At 39.5% G+C, this 20468-nt stretch overlaps 3 protein-coding genes across 4 annotated transcripts; 1 reads left to right on the forward strand and 2 right to left on the reverse strand.

Moving 5' to 3' along the window:
* Positions 1-709: 709 nt before the first annotated feature.
* On the reverse strand, positions 710-10676 carry crot (carnitine O-octanoyltransferase). The gene is made up of 17 exons (XM_083917668.1): positions 10577-10676; positions 9358-9484; positions 7932-8056; positions 7644-7825; positions 7413-7537; positions 7210-7318; positions 6517-6610; positions 6273-6398; positions 6061-6162; positions 5624-5707; positions 5145-5252; positions 4918-5048; positions 4702-4825; positions 4523-4601; positions 3555-3648; positions 2335-2454; positions 710-1993 (listed from the first exon to the last, which is right to left on the reverse strand). The coding sequence occupies exons 2-17, from the start codon at positions 9470-9472 to the stop codon at positions 1873-1875; spliced, it is 1839 nt and encodes a 612-aa protein (XP_083773794.1). The 5' UTR covers positions 9473-9484; positions 10577-10676; the 3' UTR covers positions 710-1872.
* A 2804-nt stretch (positions 10677-13480) lies between these two features.
* On the reverse strand, positions 13481-15690 carry acbd7 (acyl-CoA binding domain containing 7). Its single transcript, XM_083918665.1, has 4 exons — positions 15605-15690; positions 14472-14589; positions 14313-14375; positions 13481-13919 (listed from the first exon to the last, which is right to left on the reverse strand). Exons 1-4 carry the CDS (start codon positions 15614-15616, stop codon positions 13846-13848), a joined length of 267 nt encoding a protein of 88 aa, XP_083774791.1. The 5' UTR covers positions 15617-15690; the 3' UTR covers positions 13481-13845.
* Positions 15691-15836: 146 nt separating this feature from the next.
* Positions 15837-20024, forward strand: rpp38 (ribonuclease P/MRP 38 subunit). Of its 2 annotated transcripts, none has more exons than XM_083919215.1 (2): positions 15837-15954; positions 18404-20024. In XM_083919215.1, the coding sequence occupies exons 1-2, from the start codon at positions 15917-15919 to the stop codon at positions 19254-19256; spliced, it is 891 nt and encodes a 296-aa protein (XP_083775341.1). In that variant the 5' UTR covers positions 15837-15916; the 3' UTR covers positions 19257-20024. The 2 variants fall into 2 exon arrangements, with proteins under 2 accessions (XP_083775341.1, XP_083775342.1); XM_083919216.1 differs by lacking the exon at positions 15837-15954 and adding an exon at positions 17160-17259.
* The last annotated feature ends 444 nt before the right edge of the window (positions 20025-20468 follow it).

The following is a 20468-nucleotide window of genomic DNA, read 5'->3' on the forward strand; positions in this document are numbered from 1 at the left end:
AGAAAAGCACAGGTAAATAATAAAAACGAATGACTGAATGCCATTTAGCTGCTTCAGTTTCAGGCTACTGTTATTGTCCATGCTGGCTCGCTGTCTCATATTGGGACACTTGAATGTTACTAGTAACACCTGCGTTTTTCCTACGATCACAAGTCAAAATGTCTGCTTTGAAAAAGGCCTATTGTACCACCCACCCTCATGTTTTCACTCTTCTTTTCTTTCTTAGTCTGTGCCGACAAAAAGCCTTAGCTGTTGATTTCTGGTGCCATCGTCCATTAAATATTTCTGACAAATGTACAGTAAAGGTAATAGACTGGATTTTTAATGTATCATAGTGCATGAAGTATACCTCTGTACATACACTGAATTCATCACAAATGTTCTATAGTATATGTACTTTTTTGTCGTGATGCAACATAAATTCTATAGCAGTGACTGAACAGAAGATATTGTAAACACTGGGCTGTGAAAATTTGTTGTAATCACTAACGATCCTATTTTGTTTCTACAAATGCAAAGACTTACTAACATTTTAGTAGATTATGCTTGTATTTAACTATTAAAGGTTTTACATCCAGTTATTGAACCATGACCTCATTTTACCATCACAGGACAATCAAACAAATGGGAATCTCTCAACTTTATTGGTTAGAACAGTTGGCTACATTTCCAAAAATCACATACAGTTAGCATTTTGCAGTAATAAAAATGTATTACATTTTTTAAAATATTGAGCTATCTGAATATTTAAAAGAAGTACAATGTTTGTACGTATGTTTTACAGCAGTCACCAGAAAATACTTTATATTCCTTTGAACATTCAACCATCTTTAACTTCACATAAAGCAAAGCTGCATAGTGTACATAAGGTACAGTGACCAAGAACGTAAGTCAGGAAGTGAGTGAGGTTTTGGTTTAACGATGATGGTATACAGAACAATGTGCAGCATCTCAGATAGGAAGGCAACCCTTAGTTTCAAAAAGTCAAGTTTCAAGTGGTGGCAACTCGCTAAATACAGTAGTAATGTTACTTCCTGCAAAGCCAGCTAGTCTCTTTCTTTAATAAGTCCTGATATAGTGATGGCAAATCCTAAAAAAAAAAAAGAGCATAAAACTAAACAGCAACTGGTAGTCATGTGACCCCTACACGACGTATGTTACCCAGCAATTCAAATAAACTCCCGAACAGAATCACAGAGTAACGTAAGGCGCTAACGGCTAACAGCTAACCCGCGGTAGACCTGTGCGCCTGCAGGAACTGATGCATATTACAAACTATTTTTAGTGCCTGCCAACTGTCAAAACTTTAATTCCTTCTTTTTCTATTTCTGAATCACATATGGCAAGTCAGTCCAACTTTATTAGTTGAGTACTGTTGTTGCATATTACTGCAGATTTTTACAACTTCAAAACATAAAAGAAGGCAAATCAATTCTATTTAACTAATTTTTTTTATGTTTAATTGGAATGCATTTTAATATCACAGAAAATCTAACAGTTAAAAAAAGCTACAAGTTATTTTCTTCAGCTGTCCTTAAAACAGTCACAGTGTTGAATATTTACCCATGTCATGAGGACTTTTTAGCATCCTTTTAGCTTAAATGTAGATTAATACGGCCATGAATTAAAACTAAACAATCTCAATGGAATTAACACAGGAATCATTCAAAATATATACTCAGAAAAGAACAATTTACACAAAAAGTCTTATTTGTTGCTACAAGAAACAAAAGAGTTGATAGATTTCTTTCATATTGCTATCACTAAGCTGGCTCTGTATCTTTGCATTGATCTGTGCTCAGAACAAACATGACTATCGCTAGCTGTCGGCTACTGACGGAGGTTTTGTGAACAGTGTGTCGGTGCGAGTACTTATAGCTGAGACATGGTGGCCAAGTGGCGCATCTCATGCAAGGAGCTGGAGAAGTTGTTGAATAGTGTCGCAGCATCTGTCTCACGGCAGGATTTCCACGCCGAAATGGATATGACAATCCTGAGGGGGGAAAAAAGAGGTAGTGCGGAGATGAGTGTGCTTGCTGAAAAAGCAGGAAGGAACACACAATTTCAAACTTTAATGGTGAAAAATGTATTGAAATTAACTCATCCAGTTGACTGACACTGATGTACATCATTACGATTTCTGAAAATCTACTACAAAAAGCAGCTTTGGATTTGGCTTGACCCGCTGGGTTTTTAAAAGGGGTTTGATCTGCTCAAATGTTATATCATTTTTGTAGTTATTATTATTCAACCTCACACATATAACGCAGCAGTTTGGGCAAAAGATTTTCAGAAGGGCCATTTTGGAAAGATGCTCATGTCTTGTCTGCCCACCTGTCATCTCTGATGCGATAGAAGAAGCCATAGCCATGGTGCACCATGGGGACCACAGCGCCCAGAACTGTAGTGTAGCCCGTCAGACTGGACGACAGCACGAAGTTACCACCACCACCACTGCAGACACAAACAACTCAGTTACAGGCAGACAGAAAAGCCTGCTTGATCATTTCCGTAATGCAGTTCAATTTATCAGATGGTCCTCATCCCCAACACCTGTTTTTCCATCCACATAAAAGTTTGACCAATATGTGAACTTTGAGGCTAATATCCATATTTTTGCGTCAAAAATTTACCAAAACTGTAAATGTTTCGCAGCGATTCCTCAAATTTGGTTATGAAAAAGAATTAGATATTTGAACAATATTTGAACAACTATCAAAACATACAGTGAATGAAAGTTACCCTTACATCCTGCCTTTACACAAGACTTCTAAATAAAAATGTAACTTATGTGGCTATGTGTAAGTAACTGTTGGAGTTCGGACGCATTGTAGACATCAAGTCATGGATGGCAGCAAACTACCTGCAGCTAAACCAGTACCAACAGAGGTTTTAGTCATTGGTCCTGAAGGCAAGACATTTACCAATGTTACAAGATTTTAAACCCTCAAAATCTGTAAAAAATCTGGATGTGATTTTTGACTCTGAGCTCTCTTTTATTCCACACATCGAAAACATAACAATGTTTTGTTTTGTTTTGCGTAAGGCAAAGTGCCTTAATACTGTAAAAAGTATGAAAAGTGCCATGTAAATAAAGAATTATGTGAAATCATTGACCTTTCAGTTGAACTTTCACCCGTTCCTGTCAGTGTCATTTCCTGTGTCTCGACGTATCCTGTGAGATGTCTGAGGGTTATTTTTTCGTGATCGAAGACAGATCTTTGTCTGCAGTTAATATCTTCTTACTAGTTTAGTTTTCCGGCATATGTTCACATCCTGTCCTCTATCTGAAATTTGGGTAAGTCAGTTGTGCATGTTGGCTGTCTTACAAGGACATTGTTAACGTTATTAGTGACACCTGTGCTTTTCTTGCTGAGACAATTTCTATACATGCTGTGAAGAAGGTCAACTAAATGGATTTTGCATGGATTTTGCGGTAGGGCTCATTAAAATTCGTAAATCAAAAGTAGTATGTGATTGTATTATTAGATCACATGTACTCCTATATGTACGACAACCATATAACCAGTTCAGACACACTGTTTCAAAAGTACCTCTTTGCATAGAGGGGGTCCATGAAGAGTTCTGGAGTGGGACGTCCCTCCTCTTTGGCGATAAGATACAGCCCAAGAAGATGCCTGTCGAAACCTGGTAACAATGTCACAAAATGACGGATTGATGACGGGTGACCAGAGACACGGACATTAACACCTAAACATGTAACACTGAGCCAAACAAACAGTAATACTCCCAATGAAAAGAATGTTCATTTGCCACCAGCAGTCAGTTTCAGATGAATATTCTAACATTATTATTCTAACAATTAAAAAAATGCCGGGCATTTATCTAGTTTCAATTTTGCCCTTGTTGAACCATGGTCCTCTCAGCTGTTTTTTATGATTAAAAATTCATGATTTGCACACTTTAATGTGTTTTTTGAGCTGTAAACGGAATGATATGACTGTACTGTGATGAAACACATCGATGCTGGTGTTAATACTGAAATTTCTCAGCAAATTTATTAAGAAATCAGCATTTAATGGGTTGTAAATGGCTCAACACGCCCCCTACTGTTTTAAATCAGCCCTAACCTTGCAAGTCAAACGCTGAGGTAGAGTCGACCAGTTGGGACGTCCCTGTGTCATCAAATTTAAAAAAGTTAACAGCCTCTAATCTGAGGTGGGCAGTCACCCTACCCTTGCCCTCTCTCTGCATGCCATCAGTTTACTGCTAATCCAACTAGCCGTTCTACCGTCTGTCCGAGGGAAATGTATCACTAACACAATATTCTAAGTAGTAACATGTTTGTCCTTTTACGCCTGCCTTTATTTCTGTTATATTTCTAAGGCATCTTGAAAGTTGCTCTGTAGAGTTTTCATACCAAAAACATGTTTACATTCAGTGTTTCTCACAGAAATGCATTGTGCATTTCCCTTAGGTCCAACAAATGTGTTGAGTGCTCGAGTGGACTATTAAACAGTGATATGTAGAAATATCAAGCATGTGTGTAACGTGAACTGACTTTTTCCTTCCTGGGCTTCAGCCATCAGTTTGTTGTGTTTATTGAAGGCCAGCAGCATGGCTTTCCTCTTGGCATCAGCCTGACAGAAAAAGGTTTATGTACTTTGTGAAATAAACAAAAAGCTTCCACCTCCTTCCTCTGTGTGATTTTGCCACAGTGGGTTTCAGACAGACACTCACATCACACGTGGGGTCCATCATGGCTTCACACCACTTCGCAGCCTCCTGAGTGCAGGGTCGCATCGTCTCTGTCCTGCCGTGGTAGAACTTGCGAGTCATCGCTGTCTCGTAACAACTTCCTGGACTGTGACGGTTAAGACAACACATTGAGAGGCATTCCCTTCGTATTCCTCAAACTACATAAAAGGCACGCTCAAATTTTTAACCGACCCATACCTTTTGTGCAATTTCTGGTAGGACAACTGCATTGCTAGTTGAACAAAGGTGTCTGGATGCAACTTCTTCTGTTTGAGGGCTGCTTTTCCAAACGCTGTAAAGGCGTAACACACCAGCTGCAGGTCTTGTGTCTGCGAAACCAGCGACACCCACACAGCCGTGACTATGGACAAGTCATTTTGCATCAGACTATTTCTATTGTAGTTTGCTATTTAATACTGGCTCACCGACTCAAGGTACTGCTGTTTGGCGTGGCTGATGTCACTCCGGACTTTTTCGTCCACAGTAAACACCAGCTCCTGAGGACGGGGAACAGGTCTGACGACGTCTGAGCCCTGAAAAGCATAGACATCAATTTGTGAAAAGTGGATGGACACATTTCAATCAAACGACCAAGAGCTATTTAAAGTGACTACATGTGTCATGTATATTCAGAACATTTATATAGCAGCAAACAAATATTTGCTTTAGTGGAGTAATGACATCCTGAGCAGAATAGAGCCACTCTCCCTCTGTGTGTGTTGTTATCCCAGTTTCTGTGTTTGTTTTGATAGTTGTTCAAGCCACGTGTGCTTGCGAGTGCCATGTGCAACGATAAAAGATGCAGAGGGCCATGGTGAAACCCGAGTGGGGCACTTTTTCTTTAGTATTACGAGTACAGCACCTTTAAATGTTTGTAAAGAATCAAAAAATAGTCAATGTTTACCTTCCATTTGCCTTCTGTGAGTTTGATCTGCTGGTCCAGATACCAGCACAAAGACACCATTATCATGCCATCAAACGGTGCATGCTGCAAAACAATTTTACAATTTTTAATCTACCATTTCTAACCCATAAAACTGAAGTTGGTAACTTTCTATACATTATTTTTTTTTTTTCATATTTGTTGAAATTGTCTCTATATCCTGACAACACGAGATAAAGTCATGTACCTCTGCATTGAGTCCGATTGGTTGTTGTCAGTGGACAGGCCGACGGACAGAAGCAGCTCGATGCAAAGGTACTTGACTTTTTCAAATTACTTTTGTCTTTTTCTCAAATATGACCAAAAAAAACAAACATATTTTCATAGAAAGTTACCAAATTCAGCCTTAAGAATAATGTTGAATCTAAAAACGTGTCATTTAGTGTCTCAACACTCACATCACAATTGCATCCAAAAGTGCCATCTGCGAACACGAGTGAATTGTACGATTTGTCACCCCAGCGGTTGGTGGGGTCGCCTGTAAGGGCTTCCAAGGTCAACTGTGTTCACAATTTCAAAGTAATACAATAAGACACAACTATTATCTTCAAAAAGGAAACAACAAACAGTAAGTCAAATCATAACTGATTCCACTTTGTGCAGCCCATACATTTGTGTAGTTGTCTGGAGTGGAGTAGGGTTTAGTTTCATCCAGAGATACGACGAACAGGCTGCTCTGGATGCTCTCCAGGATGGTCTTATTGTTTGGATCGATGCTTATTAGATACTCCCTGGCCTGCAGAGAAAGTTAACACATAAATGCTGACAGTACTGATCCTAAAGTATGCTTGTGTAGTATGAGAATCTTAGTCTCCAAGATGAACACCAAAGTCTCCAAACGTGAGCAGCCCTACCTGCGCCCATCGAGTCCTCTCCTCTGAGGTGAGAGCAGCCACTCCGTCTCCCTCTGGATTTCCCTCACAGCACTCTTTCACATAGCTCAGCTGCCTACACACACACACACATTATAGATAGAACAGATATAAGTTAATATATGTGTTGACTAAAACAAACACACTAAAATAAACAATTTGAATCGACTGTTCAATTAGTCATATTCTTTGGCGTCACAACACTTGATTATTTCTATATATTATAAGACAGCTGAGATGCTGTGCGCTATGATTATGTGGTTAAAATGTCTTCTCACGTCTCTTCGTACCATCGCTCTCTCTCATGTTGCCTTCGCATTTCATAAGAACTGTTAATCATCTACTTCACATTGTGCGGGTGTATTGGTGGGGCCTCAAGGGAGTGTTGTTGAATGCGGTGCTTTTTAGCCAGATGGTGGCACTATAACAACAAAGTTGACTTTTTTTGGCCTGTACTTTTTGAACCATAAGTCTCTTATTCCAGATTCTGTGGGTTCAGAGAAATATATCCATATAAGCCACGCCCACTTGCATCTAGATCAATTTCATCTATTTTGATTTTTTTGTTTTTTCACATCTTCACTAAATTTTGAACAATCTTCACTGAATTTGGTACAGAACATCCGTGAATGAACAAATTCTTGAGTGGAGCGTGTACTTTTGTGTAATCATTACCTGAATAGTTCTGGAGGAGTGAGGATTTGTCCATCACAGACTGCATCAAATGCGAAGAACCTTCCACGACAAATCACTATCACATGGGAGGGGCACGGACCCTCGCTCTCTGTGGGACAGCACAAGATATGTAAGCTGAGAAGTGCGCTCAAAGGTATTCAGGTGTTTCTGAAGGTTAGAGATAAGAGCCAAGTTTATTCTACCTGTCTTGAAGTAGTTAAGAAGGATGTCCTTCTTCACTCCAGGCACTTTGCAGGTGGAGAAAAGCTTTCTGAACTGGTCCATATCTAACGGTTCGTGGCCAGCTTTCTGAGGAGGCAGCCTCTCTCTAAAACATGCAAGTGGAAAAAAAACATAAATTACATACACAGTATACCTGAGACACTTCTACTTTGTAACACACTACAAAGACAAAGCTTGTGAACATGTCTTACGTGCGGATCAGGTTCCAGTAGTGTAGTGTATGCCATGTGCTGATACTGGCCCTCTGCAGCTGAGTTCCCTCTTCAGGAGGCCAGCAGTGCTCCAGGTAGGGCGCTGGGCCGCCAAAGTTCACATACAGCTGAGAGGGGATGCGGGGCTCCAGATATGCAGCATCGAACCACCATTCTTCCAGCTGAAGAATAAATAAAAAACAACAACAACAAACTGCTGAACAAAACATCCATGACGAGAACATTTGTAAAAACCAAAAACAATATATTTACAGCTCAATAACACACCCAGTTCTTCTTTGTCCTGGCTCTCTGCAGTAGTTTATGGTGCAGCTCTTTGCCAACTCCTGCTTGAAACCTGCTCACAATGTCCACTGTGGCCTTATACTCTTCATCAGAAGCAAATGGATGAACTGATGGAAAACATGGCAATGCAAAAATGACTTTCAGAAACTGTGGATTTACTGCAGCTGCAAAATGCTTACATGTACAGTTAAAGTTCTAATCCGTAAGAATTGAGATACCTTTTTTTAGCGGCCTCTTTGGCGGTAAGATGTATCTTGTCATAACGGTCACTGTGTTGACTTTTTTTTTTTTTTTTGCTCATATATAAAGTTTATTGACACACAATAACCTCTGTACTTCCAGTCTGTCCCCTATATGTTACCCTCTTAAATCCATACACACATACGTTCATATTACACTTTTGCCCTTACTACAAGCCTGACTCAGAAGTTAGAAGTTCCCTATTTCCAATTACAAGCGAACGCAGCAAACCCGTTAGTAACGATCAGGGCCGACAGACCAGCTGCTGTCAGCAGCGTCACTAACATGGCGGCTTATTTACATCTAGAGAGGGAATGTCTCCACAGACACATATATTAAAAAAATAATAATAATAATTGTGTCTTGTCTTTGTCTTGTCTAGTCTATGCATGGGAGAGGGAGAAACAAAATTTAAATTCCTTGTATGTCTTGTTCATCGAAGAATTGACAATAAAGCTGACTCGGCAGAAAGGCAAGTAGAAGTGCTGTCATTAGTGGGTCATATGATCAATCACCATTGTTTTAACTCACTCTTTGATAGATAGTAACTTAAAAGACAATTAAATCCATCTTACAGAGTACAACTTTTACAAAAAAAACGCAGTCTTACATGAAAACTAATACACATCTTAGCTTGCTCGTGAACTATATTCAGAGTAAAATACCTACTGAATATTGGTAATGGGAAATAACAACACCTCCAATATACTGGACTTTGTGACATTACTTAATTATAAATTCAGTATTCATCCAAACTCACAACACTTTATTTTTCTCTAACAAACTAATTTTTGTAATAAAGTCCAGCTTGGAAGATACTTGTTGTCCATTTCCCTTATTGCGCCTTATCTTTGGTTAGGTACCAGGTCAAAACCAAAGATAAGGGCTTTGCAGTGCTAAAGGGCAAAATTACAGAATAACCATTCACATTTCACAAACCATTAATTATTTACATGAATGCAAATAGCTGCAGCAGCTGATTGATAACAAGCCGATCATTAGAATCAGCTGTGTTCGAGTCAGGGATGCAGGGCAGGAGCTCTCCAGGAGCAGGGTCGGCTGCCCCAGAGCTACAGTATTTGATTATATATCTGAAATTCTGCCCATTAAAAAAACCTAAACAGAAGAGCTCGTGGCGCAGGAGGTTGATCAAAGTGACCGATCCTACCTGCATCCAGGTACTTTGAAAGGCTGTGCTCCAGCAGCGGGACAGGCAGCGGAGGCAGGCTGCTCTGATGCTGGAAGGTCCGCTCTGCCACAGACTCTGACAGATTATTGTCCATTTCTCCTCCAGACTGGTCCCACAAAACAAACACATGTAATTATAAACATAATTATAATGTCCTAAATCAAATGTGACATGGAAGCTACTTAGAAGAAAATCAAACACTTGCATTAGTTTAAGGGTTATTTTAACCATAGTCACATAAATAGTTTAAATCCACTTATTAAAACGAGAGTAATGCTACAGTAGTGATCACTAGATTTTCCCATACATGATACACACACACACACACACACACACACACACACACACACACACACACACACACACACACACACACACACACACACACACACACACACACACACACACACACACACACACACACACACACACACACACACACACACACACACACACACACACCCACACACACACACACACCTTGTATCTCAGTTTGGCCTCTGTTGATGCTTTTAAAAAGCAGCTGAAGATCACTTCTTTAACATAGCCTTTGTCTCATGTTTGTAATTTTTTTTTTTTCTAAATTCCATTAGTGTTTATTTTTTCTTACTATTTTCACTATTTTCTCATGTGAAGCACTTTGTGACTTTGTCTATTAACGGTGCTATAATAAACAAAGTTATTATAACAATTATTATTATCATTATAAGACTTAGGCATATCTCTATTGATCCCTTTGGGATGACTCCCGCCAAGACAGTTGTGTAGAAAAATGAAACATAAATAATAAATAGCTAAATATAGAAAGTAAACAAGAGTATCATTATAACACAAGAGCTTGAATGTCACTGTGAACGTAGCTTATAACGTTAGTGTGTGTGTGTGTATAAGTGTTAATGTCTTCTGTATCAATGCAACTTCATTCAAAAACCTTCTACGACAAAGAGGCTCGATAAAAGTTTTTAGTGTAACTTGAGCTTTTTCCGGCACCCATTCAAATAGAAATACAGGCAACAAAGTTAACTTTCACCTGCGTGTTGAGAGCAGCCGACCGTTTTACCGTTACTGGCTCATTTTGATGAAAACAAAGAGGTTTAGCTAACGTTAGTACCATTACAACGGCTGTGGCTGTTGTCAACAACAGTGTTTGACAGACGGACACGCTGTGGTCCCGTCCTTGTGCCGTGTGTTAGCTCACCTTCTTCAGGACGTGTGGACTCCAGCTCACGGCAGCCGCACACAGCAGCAGTGTCTCGGAAGGGTCAGTGTGTTCGGGTCCGTTCCCTTTACCACACTGACCCGGGTTAGCCCGGCTATGAGCAGCCACTGCGCATGCGCACCTGACCTACATTTATCAGTGAAATAAATGACAGGCAGAGATTGGTGTGTGTGTGCGTGTGTGTGTGTGCGTGTGTGTGTGTGTGTGTGTGTGTGTGTGTGTGTGTGTGTGTGTGTGTGTGCGTGTGTGTTTGTGTGTTTTCTGAAATGCTAAAATATGACAAATCACAGCAGCTGGACTCCTTTTATTGCATTATTATGACAATATTAAAGCATAATTTCAGCAACTAACACTAGAAAAGTATTTTAAACAGATAACACTACATTGCAATTGTTTTAAAAATCATATCCGGGCTGGATAACAAATATGTCAGGGAAGTTTTCGTGCTCTCTCTCTTTCTGCCAGCAGCTAACATGCTAATGCTAACTTTAGGTCACATCAGCATCAGAGTTGGCTACCATTAGCCACCAAACATATTCAAAATAATATTTAAAACACTTTTTCACCTTCCATGGCTGTGTGTGTGTGTGTGTCTGTGTGTGTGTGTGTGTGTGTGTGTGAAACTATTACTTTCTCGATTGATAGTTTGGTTAATAAAATGTCAAGAAATAGAAAACAAAAACAAAAATTCCTTTTTTTGTCAAATCCTCACACTACAAAAGCTAGAACCAGAGAGGGTTTGGCATTTTTGATTTTAAAAAATGACCTAAACATTATGGAAAAGTTAACACTTGATAAGTTAAGGTTAGTTTAGGAGGACTATTAGTTGGACAAAAGAAGCAAGGAGATGAAGATCGCTCTGGGAAAAAGTGATGTCCCACTATTTTCTGAAATTTTACAGACAAACTTATCACTTGAATAATCAAGAAAACAAATCTAGTTCAAATGCCAAGTATAAACTTTCATCTTGTTGGTATTCATCTACTTGCTGTTTGACACCTAAACAAGGCAGATGGTTCCTGCTGCCATTGACTGGAACCAGGACCTTCTGGTTAAAAGCACAGAAACAGTAAAACAGCAACTTCCTTCCACAAAAAAGCCCCTTTAGACTAGAAGAGGTGCACATGATGGTGCAATCATAGCCACCCCTTCTTAGATAAGAGTGAGTGTGTGTGTGTGTGTGTGTGTGTGTGTGTGTGTGTGTGTGTGTGTGTGTGTGTGTGTGTGTGTGTGTGTGTGTGTGTGTGTGCTGCAGACTGTGTGCGTATGTGCTGCGGATTGATTTAGTCGTTTTAGGTCACGGTTGAACAAATTGCAACAGAAGGAAACTCAACTGATATTGTATCCTCAATTCGATTTAATTGGCTTTATTGCCATGAATGTTATATAAACAATATTGCCAAAGCATAACATATTAATACGTTAACACAAAATAAAATCATCATATCAAAAATATACAATTCATTGATAAAGTGGTATTCATTCATTCATTCATCTTCAACCGCTTGTCCCTGTCGGGGTCGCAGGGGGGCTGGAGCCGATCCCAGCTGACATCGAGCGTGAGGCGAGGTACATCCTCGAGAGGACGCCAGTCTATCACAGGGCACATAACAATACAAATCTATTCAAATCAAAAGACATTTCACAGGAAAGAATTGCCAACATATTGCTGATCAGATGCTATATTCATTGCAGCAGTTTTCTGGGAGTTTGTTCCAAAAAACGTCGGGAACGTCGGATAGTAGCAGGAAATGTCATGCAGGACCACGGCAGCAGACACCACCACGATCAGCCGAGACCTGTGAGACGACAAAGCACAAACAACTCCGGGGAAGAGGTTGGATTAGTAAAATGCATTGATGAGACATGAATGATACAAACAGAGAGGAGAGAAGCTCAGAGTATCAGGAACAGGATTATCCCCTGGCAGACTAGGATTATAGCAGGATCATTAACAACATAGCTGAGGGCTCGTAAACCCTAGCTGTAAACTTTATCAAAAAGGAAAGTTTTAAATTTACTCTTAAATATGGGGACGGTGTCTGCCTCCTGAATAACACTTGGGAGTCGGTTCCACAGGAGAGGAGCTTGGTAGCTGAAGGCTCTGCCTCCCATTCTACTTTTGGAGATCTAGGAACGACGAGTAGCCCATCACCAACATCCACTATTGATGTTCAGCCTTGTCACTTGAGTGCAGATACTTTAATGATAGTATGCCTTGTAGATGATGAAATCCCCAAGTTCTTTGTATTATAACGTTGATAACCATCATTGTTACATTGTTGCACTATTGAGTGAGTGAGTGAGTGTTGCACTATTCATCAGTACAGTCTTCCACATTGGTGAACCCCTCCCCACTTTACTTCAGATACTCTTTTTTAACTCCCAAACATGTTACTAACCTGTTGGCACCTAATTAATTGTGAATTGTTCCACTTTTCTTTTAGCATTTCACACCTTTACCAGTCTTCTGATGCTCCTGTCCCGATTTGTTTGAAACATGTTGCTGGCAGCAAATTTAAAATGGGCATATCATTTTCAAAAAACATTGACATTTCTCAGTTTGCACATTATGTTGTCTTTGTGCATCTTAATATTCAATTAAATATAGGGGTTTAATGTTATGTAAATCATCACAATGTGTTTCTATTTACATTTTACAAAGCGTCTAATGTCAAACAAATCACACCTTCTTCCAGGTTGTAATGTTCAGTTTTTAACCTGTTTCACGGAGGTGTTGATTCAACTGTAGTTAATTTTGGAGGATGCCGTTTGTGGTGCTGCTGAATTGTTTTACCTTACACAGGTGTTTCTATTATTCTGACCATCCCATTCATGTTAATGGTGGCCGGCTGAATAAAAACAAGAACAAAACAGTGTACATAGAGGTTTTATTTTCACATTTGACAGGATTTAGTGTGTCCTGTTTTGATAAGGAGCAACATGTCAAAGTGCACGTTTGTCGCCGTGCATATGTGGATTACAAGAACAAAGTACATACATTAGATAAAATACCAATTAGCACATTTAATATTGCATAAAAGCTGTTTGATTAATAATCTATGTTAAAAAAAAACATGAAAAGAAACCACAGCTCATTTTAAATTTCCTGCATAATTATGGCCTGTGAAAGCAGGCCGCTAGTTAAAGAGACAGCAGCGTTGTTTCAGTTACTGAGTATGTATTATTGAGTTAGCAGACTGCTGTCGTTCTTGCACTAAATCCGCCTCTTCAGCTCATTGCGAGCCTTACAAGCCGTATTTGCTGACGACTTCCTTTGCGAGTGTAATGTAGGCTGACATGGCATCGTCCTTGGACATTCCTATAAGAGTGAGTAAATACAAAATATTTGGATTAAAAACTAAGGTTGTCGCAATACCAGAAATTAAAACTTCGATATAATACAAGTATAAAAAAATAAACAGATGCTCGATACCTGTGTTGATACCAAAAAAGGTTGTTGCCACACAAAAAATCTATTTATTAAAGATCTGCCCGCGGTGCTGGTTCACCAAAAAGCGACTGAACACAAACCAACACACAGCTGATTTTTATTCCAAGTTGTTTCATCTACTTTCAATACTGACATGTTGATATTGTACTGTTTAAAAACATGTGGATATTGAACAGTATCCATACTTTGACTTTTCTGACACTCTTATTATATAATATCACCGTGTTGGTGTTTCTTATACAAGCATTTTTAACTCGTTACCTTTCCTGGAGTTCCAGGCTTCCCACTTGGCTTTTCCTTTTAAGTCCAGCATCCCTGGTTTATCTGCAGTCACAACAGCACACAGAGAGGAGGACATGTTCAGGATTCAGGGAACACTGCATGAAAAAGTGATTTTGTTTTTCTGCAGCAGGTGCATACCGGTGTTGATTTCCCCAACGTTTGCCTGCTTATAAAGGCCATACAGGTCCAGCAGCTCCTGGTCCGTAGGCCTCGTCTTCACCTTCTTCACATCCTCGGCCATCTTCTCAAACTCTGCCTGCAGATAAATACACGGTAAAGAAAGACGTCACTCCTGATAAATGATTAAAAGATAAACAATTATGTTCTTTTAAGGTTATTTTATACTATACTTTACCTGTGTCATTCTGTATCTATCTATATGTTATGTTAAATTGTGTTATTCTTAACTTGTGTTTTTTTTATTGCACACGTCTAAGAAACATTTCCAATGCTTTTTGCAGGGGACTATAAAGGTTTTCTGATTGGGATCGCAAAGGCTAGCAGTAAAATAAAGGCTTGGTCATTCTGCTCTTTGCCAAGTGTGACAGGTCAATCAGTCTGAGGTAATCGGTACAGCAGAGTGTAGTCACATAATACAAGAATGTGCATATTAATCAGCTCAATACACTGACTAAGAAATCTGAGCGTAGTATTCCAGTCATGGTGCAGAGCCAGGGAGATCTATTGTTGCACAAGTTGCGGATAAACAATGGGCTTTTATTCAGGACTCTAGTGCCTTTGTGCCTACTTGAATAATCTACTTCACAAGGGATCTAGGACATTGCAGAACAGATAATTATAGACCACAGAAAACCTGAAAACACTCATAAACTCTCAGTGAATTTAGATGTTTGTGAAATCATTTTAAATGCAACAAAGATTCACCTCTAAACCTTAAGTATTAGTTGAAAGGTGCATTTTATTATGGCCGGTTACATATTTTTCATCTTCTTAATTAAATTAAAGTCAGTTCCAGTTTATAATTATTATCATTATTACTATATTATTATTATGATTATATCATTTTCTTGTGTCTTTTTTAAGGGATCTGATTGCAAACAGAGAGCCAGCTGACAAATATGTTCAGACTCGCTGTTCTTGCATTCAGACCACCCATCCCACACTATCAAAGATGGATGACACCACAGTTTATCATACAGTAGGAGACGGGGACACCGCCTGCTGCTACAACAACCGTTATCCGTGCCTTATAACGCATCTGGGACACTGTCCGCTACACGAGATGAAGACAGAAGCAGTGAATCTTTTACCTGAGGAGACATTTTCACAGATGCAGCCGCGTAGTTGTGCAGTGGATATCTCTCGGCTGTCAGCGGGACGGTTCTGCGCAGCTGTGACCACAGCACAGCTGATCAATGCACTATAAAGCGGCCAAGGGCAGGCCTGCAGGGGAGGGAGCAGCGCGCTGCACAGGAGCTGATTGGCTCCTTGCACTCTCACTAAATATTAGTTATAAACGAGCCAACAGTAGTTAAAATGAGCAAAACATCAACCTGCCACAACAGATGACATCCTATCTACCCATGAAGGCATCGAGCTAATATTCTACTAATAATGAATATATGCTCTGCACATTTACTGTCTGCATTGACTTGATACTGTAAGTATTTTTCTATAAATAGTAAGGTCATGTCTGCTTTTACCTCAGTGCGTTTATGAACACAGGACTTGAAGGTGAGGGGTTTTATTTTGTGGTGGTGTCATGTTTGGCTTAAATTTAACACTGTATTTTAATTTTAATTTGGTTTATGTAATACTTTCTGAGAACATGGGAACCTTTCATGGAGCTCTGACCACGACCTGACCTAGCCCGCTGACCTTGATTTGACTCCACTGTAGGAAAAGGAGAGACGTGTGTTTTGTGGCCATAGTTCATTTTTAATTAATTAATTTGTTTATTTCTTTTCTATTTTCTATTTTAACTTATTAACTTATTTAACTTTTTTTGTTTTTATTTTAATTATTGTATATAAATGTTTCTACATATATGTATTCTTCTTCTTCTTCTTCTTCTTCTTCTTCTTATTATTATTATTATTATTATTATTATTAATGTTTCTTTCTTTTAAAAAAAAAAACCTGTTTTATTATTATTATTATTATCTCTCATCTCATCTTTATCCCCTTATCCGGGGTCGGGTCGCGGGGGCAGCAGCATTAGCAGGGGACCCCAAACTTCCCTTTCCCGGGCCACATTAACCAGCTCTAACTGGGGGATCCCGAGGCGTTCCCAGACCAGTGTGGAAGAAGAAGAAGAAGAATTACTTTATTTATCCCGCAACGGGGAAATTTAATTTTTTTCACTCTTATTATTAATCATGTTACACACACAGGACCGAAATACACACATGCACAAACAGGACCTATACACGTGGAGATCTAATCTCTCCACCTAGTCCTGGGTCTTCCCCGAGGCCTCCTCCCAGCTGGACGTGCCTGGAACACCTCCCTAGGGAGGCGCCCAGGGGGCATCCTTACTAGATGCCCGAACCACCTCAACTGGTGGTTATTATTATTATTATTATTATTATTATTATTATTATTATTATTATTATTATTCATTTTTCTTTCTTTAAAAAATTCTGTTTTATTATTACTATTATTTTGTATCCGTTTAAATGTCTGGAATTGTTAAATGTTGAAAATAATAAAGAAAAATGTAAAAAAAAAAGAAATCCATTCATGTGAGTCCGTTATATTTGTGGACACGTGCCCCAAACGTCACACTGCCCGGTGAACGCTGGGGGGCGCTGTGGGCCCCTTTCTGTCTTTGCTGTTTTTAAATAAAGTTATTTCAATTCAAACAAAATGGCAGCGCCCTGTGCTCCACCCGTGCTGTTGGACTGAGACGCTCATTACCTGTTTTTTAGGAAAGGAAATTATTTTTTTGCTGTTTAAGAATCAGGTAAAGTAACTAAACGCCATTCGTGTTTGTGTTGTTGGTGCGTTCATAAGACCAGTTTGACACTTCACCATACAAATGATCACACCCGAAACGATGCCACACTATTGCATTAACAAGCACTAAAACATAAGTATTTATTTATTCATTATTCTATTTATCATTTTTAATCAGGATCCCTTAAATTTTAATGGATAAATGATTTGTATAGTTTGGCCTTTTGTGGTCATCTGTATATTCCTGCATCCATCTTGTATATATCTTGTTTACAGTATTTTTATGTGTGTTATTGCTGTAACTCAGACTCCTCCTTTCCCTCTGTACTGCTTTTGAAAAAGCCCAGAACATTTCTTACATTTTTTATATATATGGTGATACTTTTAAGTATTTTATACCTCATCTTTACTAACAAAAGGTACAGGGGGATACAAACTCTGTCAGACTGTATCCTCTCTCTACAATGCACAAATAAGTAGAGATAGACCGATACACCGATGCTGCGTTCGCCGTTTTTCCCCCGACAACAGTTCAATGAATGTTCCTATTTTTCAAACTGAGACTCGTAACATTTTTTATCATCATTGTGTCATTTTTATGATGTAAATTGAGGGAGCAAACGTAGTATCGGCTCAAAATATCGGCTCAAGAAAAGTGTCAGTCCGTATCGGTCATCGGCTAAGGCTGATGTAAAAGACTCAGTATCGGCATCTGCCCAAAAAAATCCATATTGGTCGATCCTCACAAATGATGTCCTACCACCAAGTGTTTGATTGTCCAGATATTTCAGATCAAACATTAAAACCTTTGTGAACATAGAGAAGCTTCATCTTCATCTTCTTCAGCTTCACTAGGAAATGTTAAAGGGACAAATCCTGTCCGACTGTCTGGTACACAATGTGTCCCATCAGTATAATTTAAAACAGTTATTGTTCTTTTGAAATATAAATCTTTACTGTGTCTACCTGTCAGCGTGTTCTTTACTTTGTGCTGTACGGTTAAAGATTATATGTTATGGATAAAAGTTATAACTAGTTTTTACAGTTGAACAATAAACTCTGGTGGATAAACTACATCATGGGTGGAGACACTTCTTTTGTCTTTGGCATGTCTGTTTTATTTTCTTCTTGTTTTCTCGCCTCTATTTCAGAGGCAGTATGGCCCCGGTGGGAAAGGCCGTTAAAAAGGAAAGCAAAAGACCCGTTCTACCCAAGACCTCCATCACTTCACCATTCACTCAAAAATGGGGCCCGCTGCCCCAAGAGGACATGCATTTCATCCTGAAAACCCTGAAGGACAAGCTCGTTTCCACGGGTCTCGAGAAGAAAGAGGTGAAAGTGTTTCGGCCGTGGAGAAAAAAGAAAGCCCAGAACCCTGCTGCCACATCAGAAAGCGTTCCCCAGGTGAGCCGTGACGAACAGACGCAGGATTCTCCCAAAAACGGCTGGACGGATGCAGCGGTGAGGAGACAGCTGGCCATTGGTATCAACGAGGTCACCAAAGCTCTGGAGAGGAACGAGCTCAAACTGTTGCTCGTGTGCAAGTCCGTCAAGCCGAAGCACATGACGGATCACCTGATAGCGCTCAGTGCAACCAGGGGTGTGCCTGCCTGCCAGGTACCTCGTCTGAGCCAGAGCGTGTCGGAGCCACTGGGGCTGAAGAGTGTCCTCGCCCTGGGGTTCAGACGGTGTGCTTCCAGAGATCATGAGGTGTTCACTGACACCGTTGATGCCATCGCACCCAGAGTGCCTTCGCTGGACGTTGCATGGCTACAAGGTGCAGCACCCAGAGCAACGCCCAAAGACCCCGTTGACGTGGAAGAGGCGGCAGCAGATGAGGAGGAGGAGGAGGGGGGAGTTGGCGAGCAGAAGGGCCAGAAAAGGAAACTTGAGAGTGAATCTGAGGAGGTCACAGAATCCACCTCCTCCTGCACTCTTCATCCTCTCAGCGTGAAAAACATCATTGCTAACCCTGCAAAGAAGAAGAAAAAGGTTAAGTCATAGACAGTCAGGTGGAAGAGACTCTGCCTAGATATTAAAAGGACCATTCATATATATTTTTTTAGATTTCCAGTGTTTTTTTTGACCAGTTAAAATGAGGCTTATGAGCCTTTGTTGCCTCAGTGTGGACATGAGACATTTGTCCTTCTCAGTCATTTTTAAGGACTAAAGAGTTTAAAATATCTGCTATTTCACCTCCTGACCCTAAAGTAAGGATCCACTGTTTTAGCTCATTCACATCAAGTGAAGTTAGAATAATACATCAGTGAACTAGAGCTGAAACAGTAAATCAATTAGTCGATCGACAGGAGAGTCTCTGGTTTCAGCTCCTTCAATAGGAAGATCTGATGCTTTTATTTTGAAAGTTTATGGAATATCTTTGTGGTTTTGGACTGTTGGCACAAACCATTTGTACGCCTTTTGGAGATATAAAGTAAAAGTATATTTAATTTCATAGACAAGAGTCTAACTAAGTAATTGGCAGATTAATAGATAATGTTAAAACCTAAGTGTTAGTTCAGCCCTACGTTTCACACCATGTCAACTTTTATTTTTGTCAGAAATGTCAGTATTGCATGGTAAAGCAGCATTAAAACAGAAAACTGAATTAAATACAGTTAAATATAGAAGCGGACATTATTTGTTGGAATGGAATTAAATTTAATGGAAACCAGAAGCTTCATGAAGGGGAGGAAAAACTCTTAAACTCTTAATATTTGTGGTCTGGAGGATTCCCTTTAGCTTAGAATAACTTTGTTAAAATTTACAAGATGAGCCTTGGTATGATTCTTTAAATGCACATGAACATTTTTGTGTTTCTGAATTAAACCTATTCAACTGTGTGCGATGATATAGGTGTCATGTTAATATAACAAAGATTTCAGGCTCCAACAATTAAACCTGTTTTTGTCAGAGTCCATTCAGAAGCTCTGGAGTTAAAACGGTAATGTACAGAAAAGGTAAATGCTTTGTATCATGTTAAAAAAAAAAGTGCAATACTCTTGTCCCATTTTTTTAAAGTGAGTTTATTCAATCAAATATCCATGCTGGTAGAGCCGACGTGTGTTGAAACAGATTATTTGCATGGGGGTCATGTCTAAATGATGCTGGTACAGGTTCTTCAGCTTTTTCACAGCTTACAATGGATCTGAATAAAAATATTGTTCTTCAGTTAGAGAAAGCTGTATGTCGTTTCAAAAGTACACCCCTCCCCAC

Source organism: Echiichthys vipera (assembly GCF_963691815.1).
Source record: "Echiichthys vipera genome assembly, chromosome: 8".
NCBI lineage: Eukaryota > Metazoa > Chordata > Actinopteri > Perciformes > Trachinidae > Echiichthys > Echiichthys vipera.

Excerpts from the sequence above, each read along its gene's own strand:
- crot (XM_083917668.1), bottom strand. The coding sequence starts at position 9,472 with ATGGACAATAATCTGTCAGAGTCTGTGGCAGAGCGGACCTTCCAGCAT. Across the intron at positions 8,057-9,357 it reads TTCAAAGTACCTGGATGCAG|TTCATCCATTTGCTTCTGAT; the intron begins GTAGGATCGGTC and ends GTTTTCCATCAG. Across the intron at positions 5,708-6,060 it reads CTTTTGGATGCAATTGTGAT|CATGCACCGTTTGATGGCAT; the intron begins GTGAGTGTTGAG and ends ATTGTTTTGCAG.
- acbd7 (XM_083918665.1), bottom strand. Across the intron at positions 14,376-14,471 it reads CGTTGGGGAAATCAACACCG|ATAAACCAGGGATGCTGGAC; the intron begins GTATGCACCTGC and ends TTGTGACTGCAG. Across the intron at positions 13,920-14,312 it reads AGCCTGGAACTCCAGGAAAG|GAATGTCCAAGGACGATGCC; the intron begins GTAACGAGTTAA and ends TCACTCTTATAG.
- rpp38 (XM_083919215.1), top strand. The coding sequence starts at position 15,917 with ATGCTCTGCACATTTACTGTCTGCATTGACTTGATACT. Across the intron at positions 15,955-18,403 it reads GTCTGCATTGACTTGATACT|AGGCAGTATGGCCCCGGTGG; the intron begins GTAAGTATTTTT and ends CCTCTATTTCAG.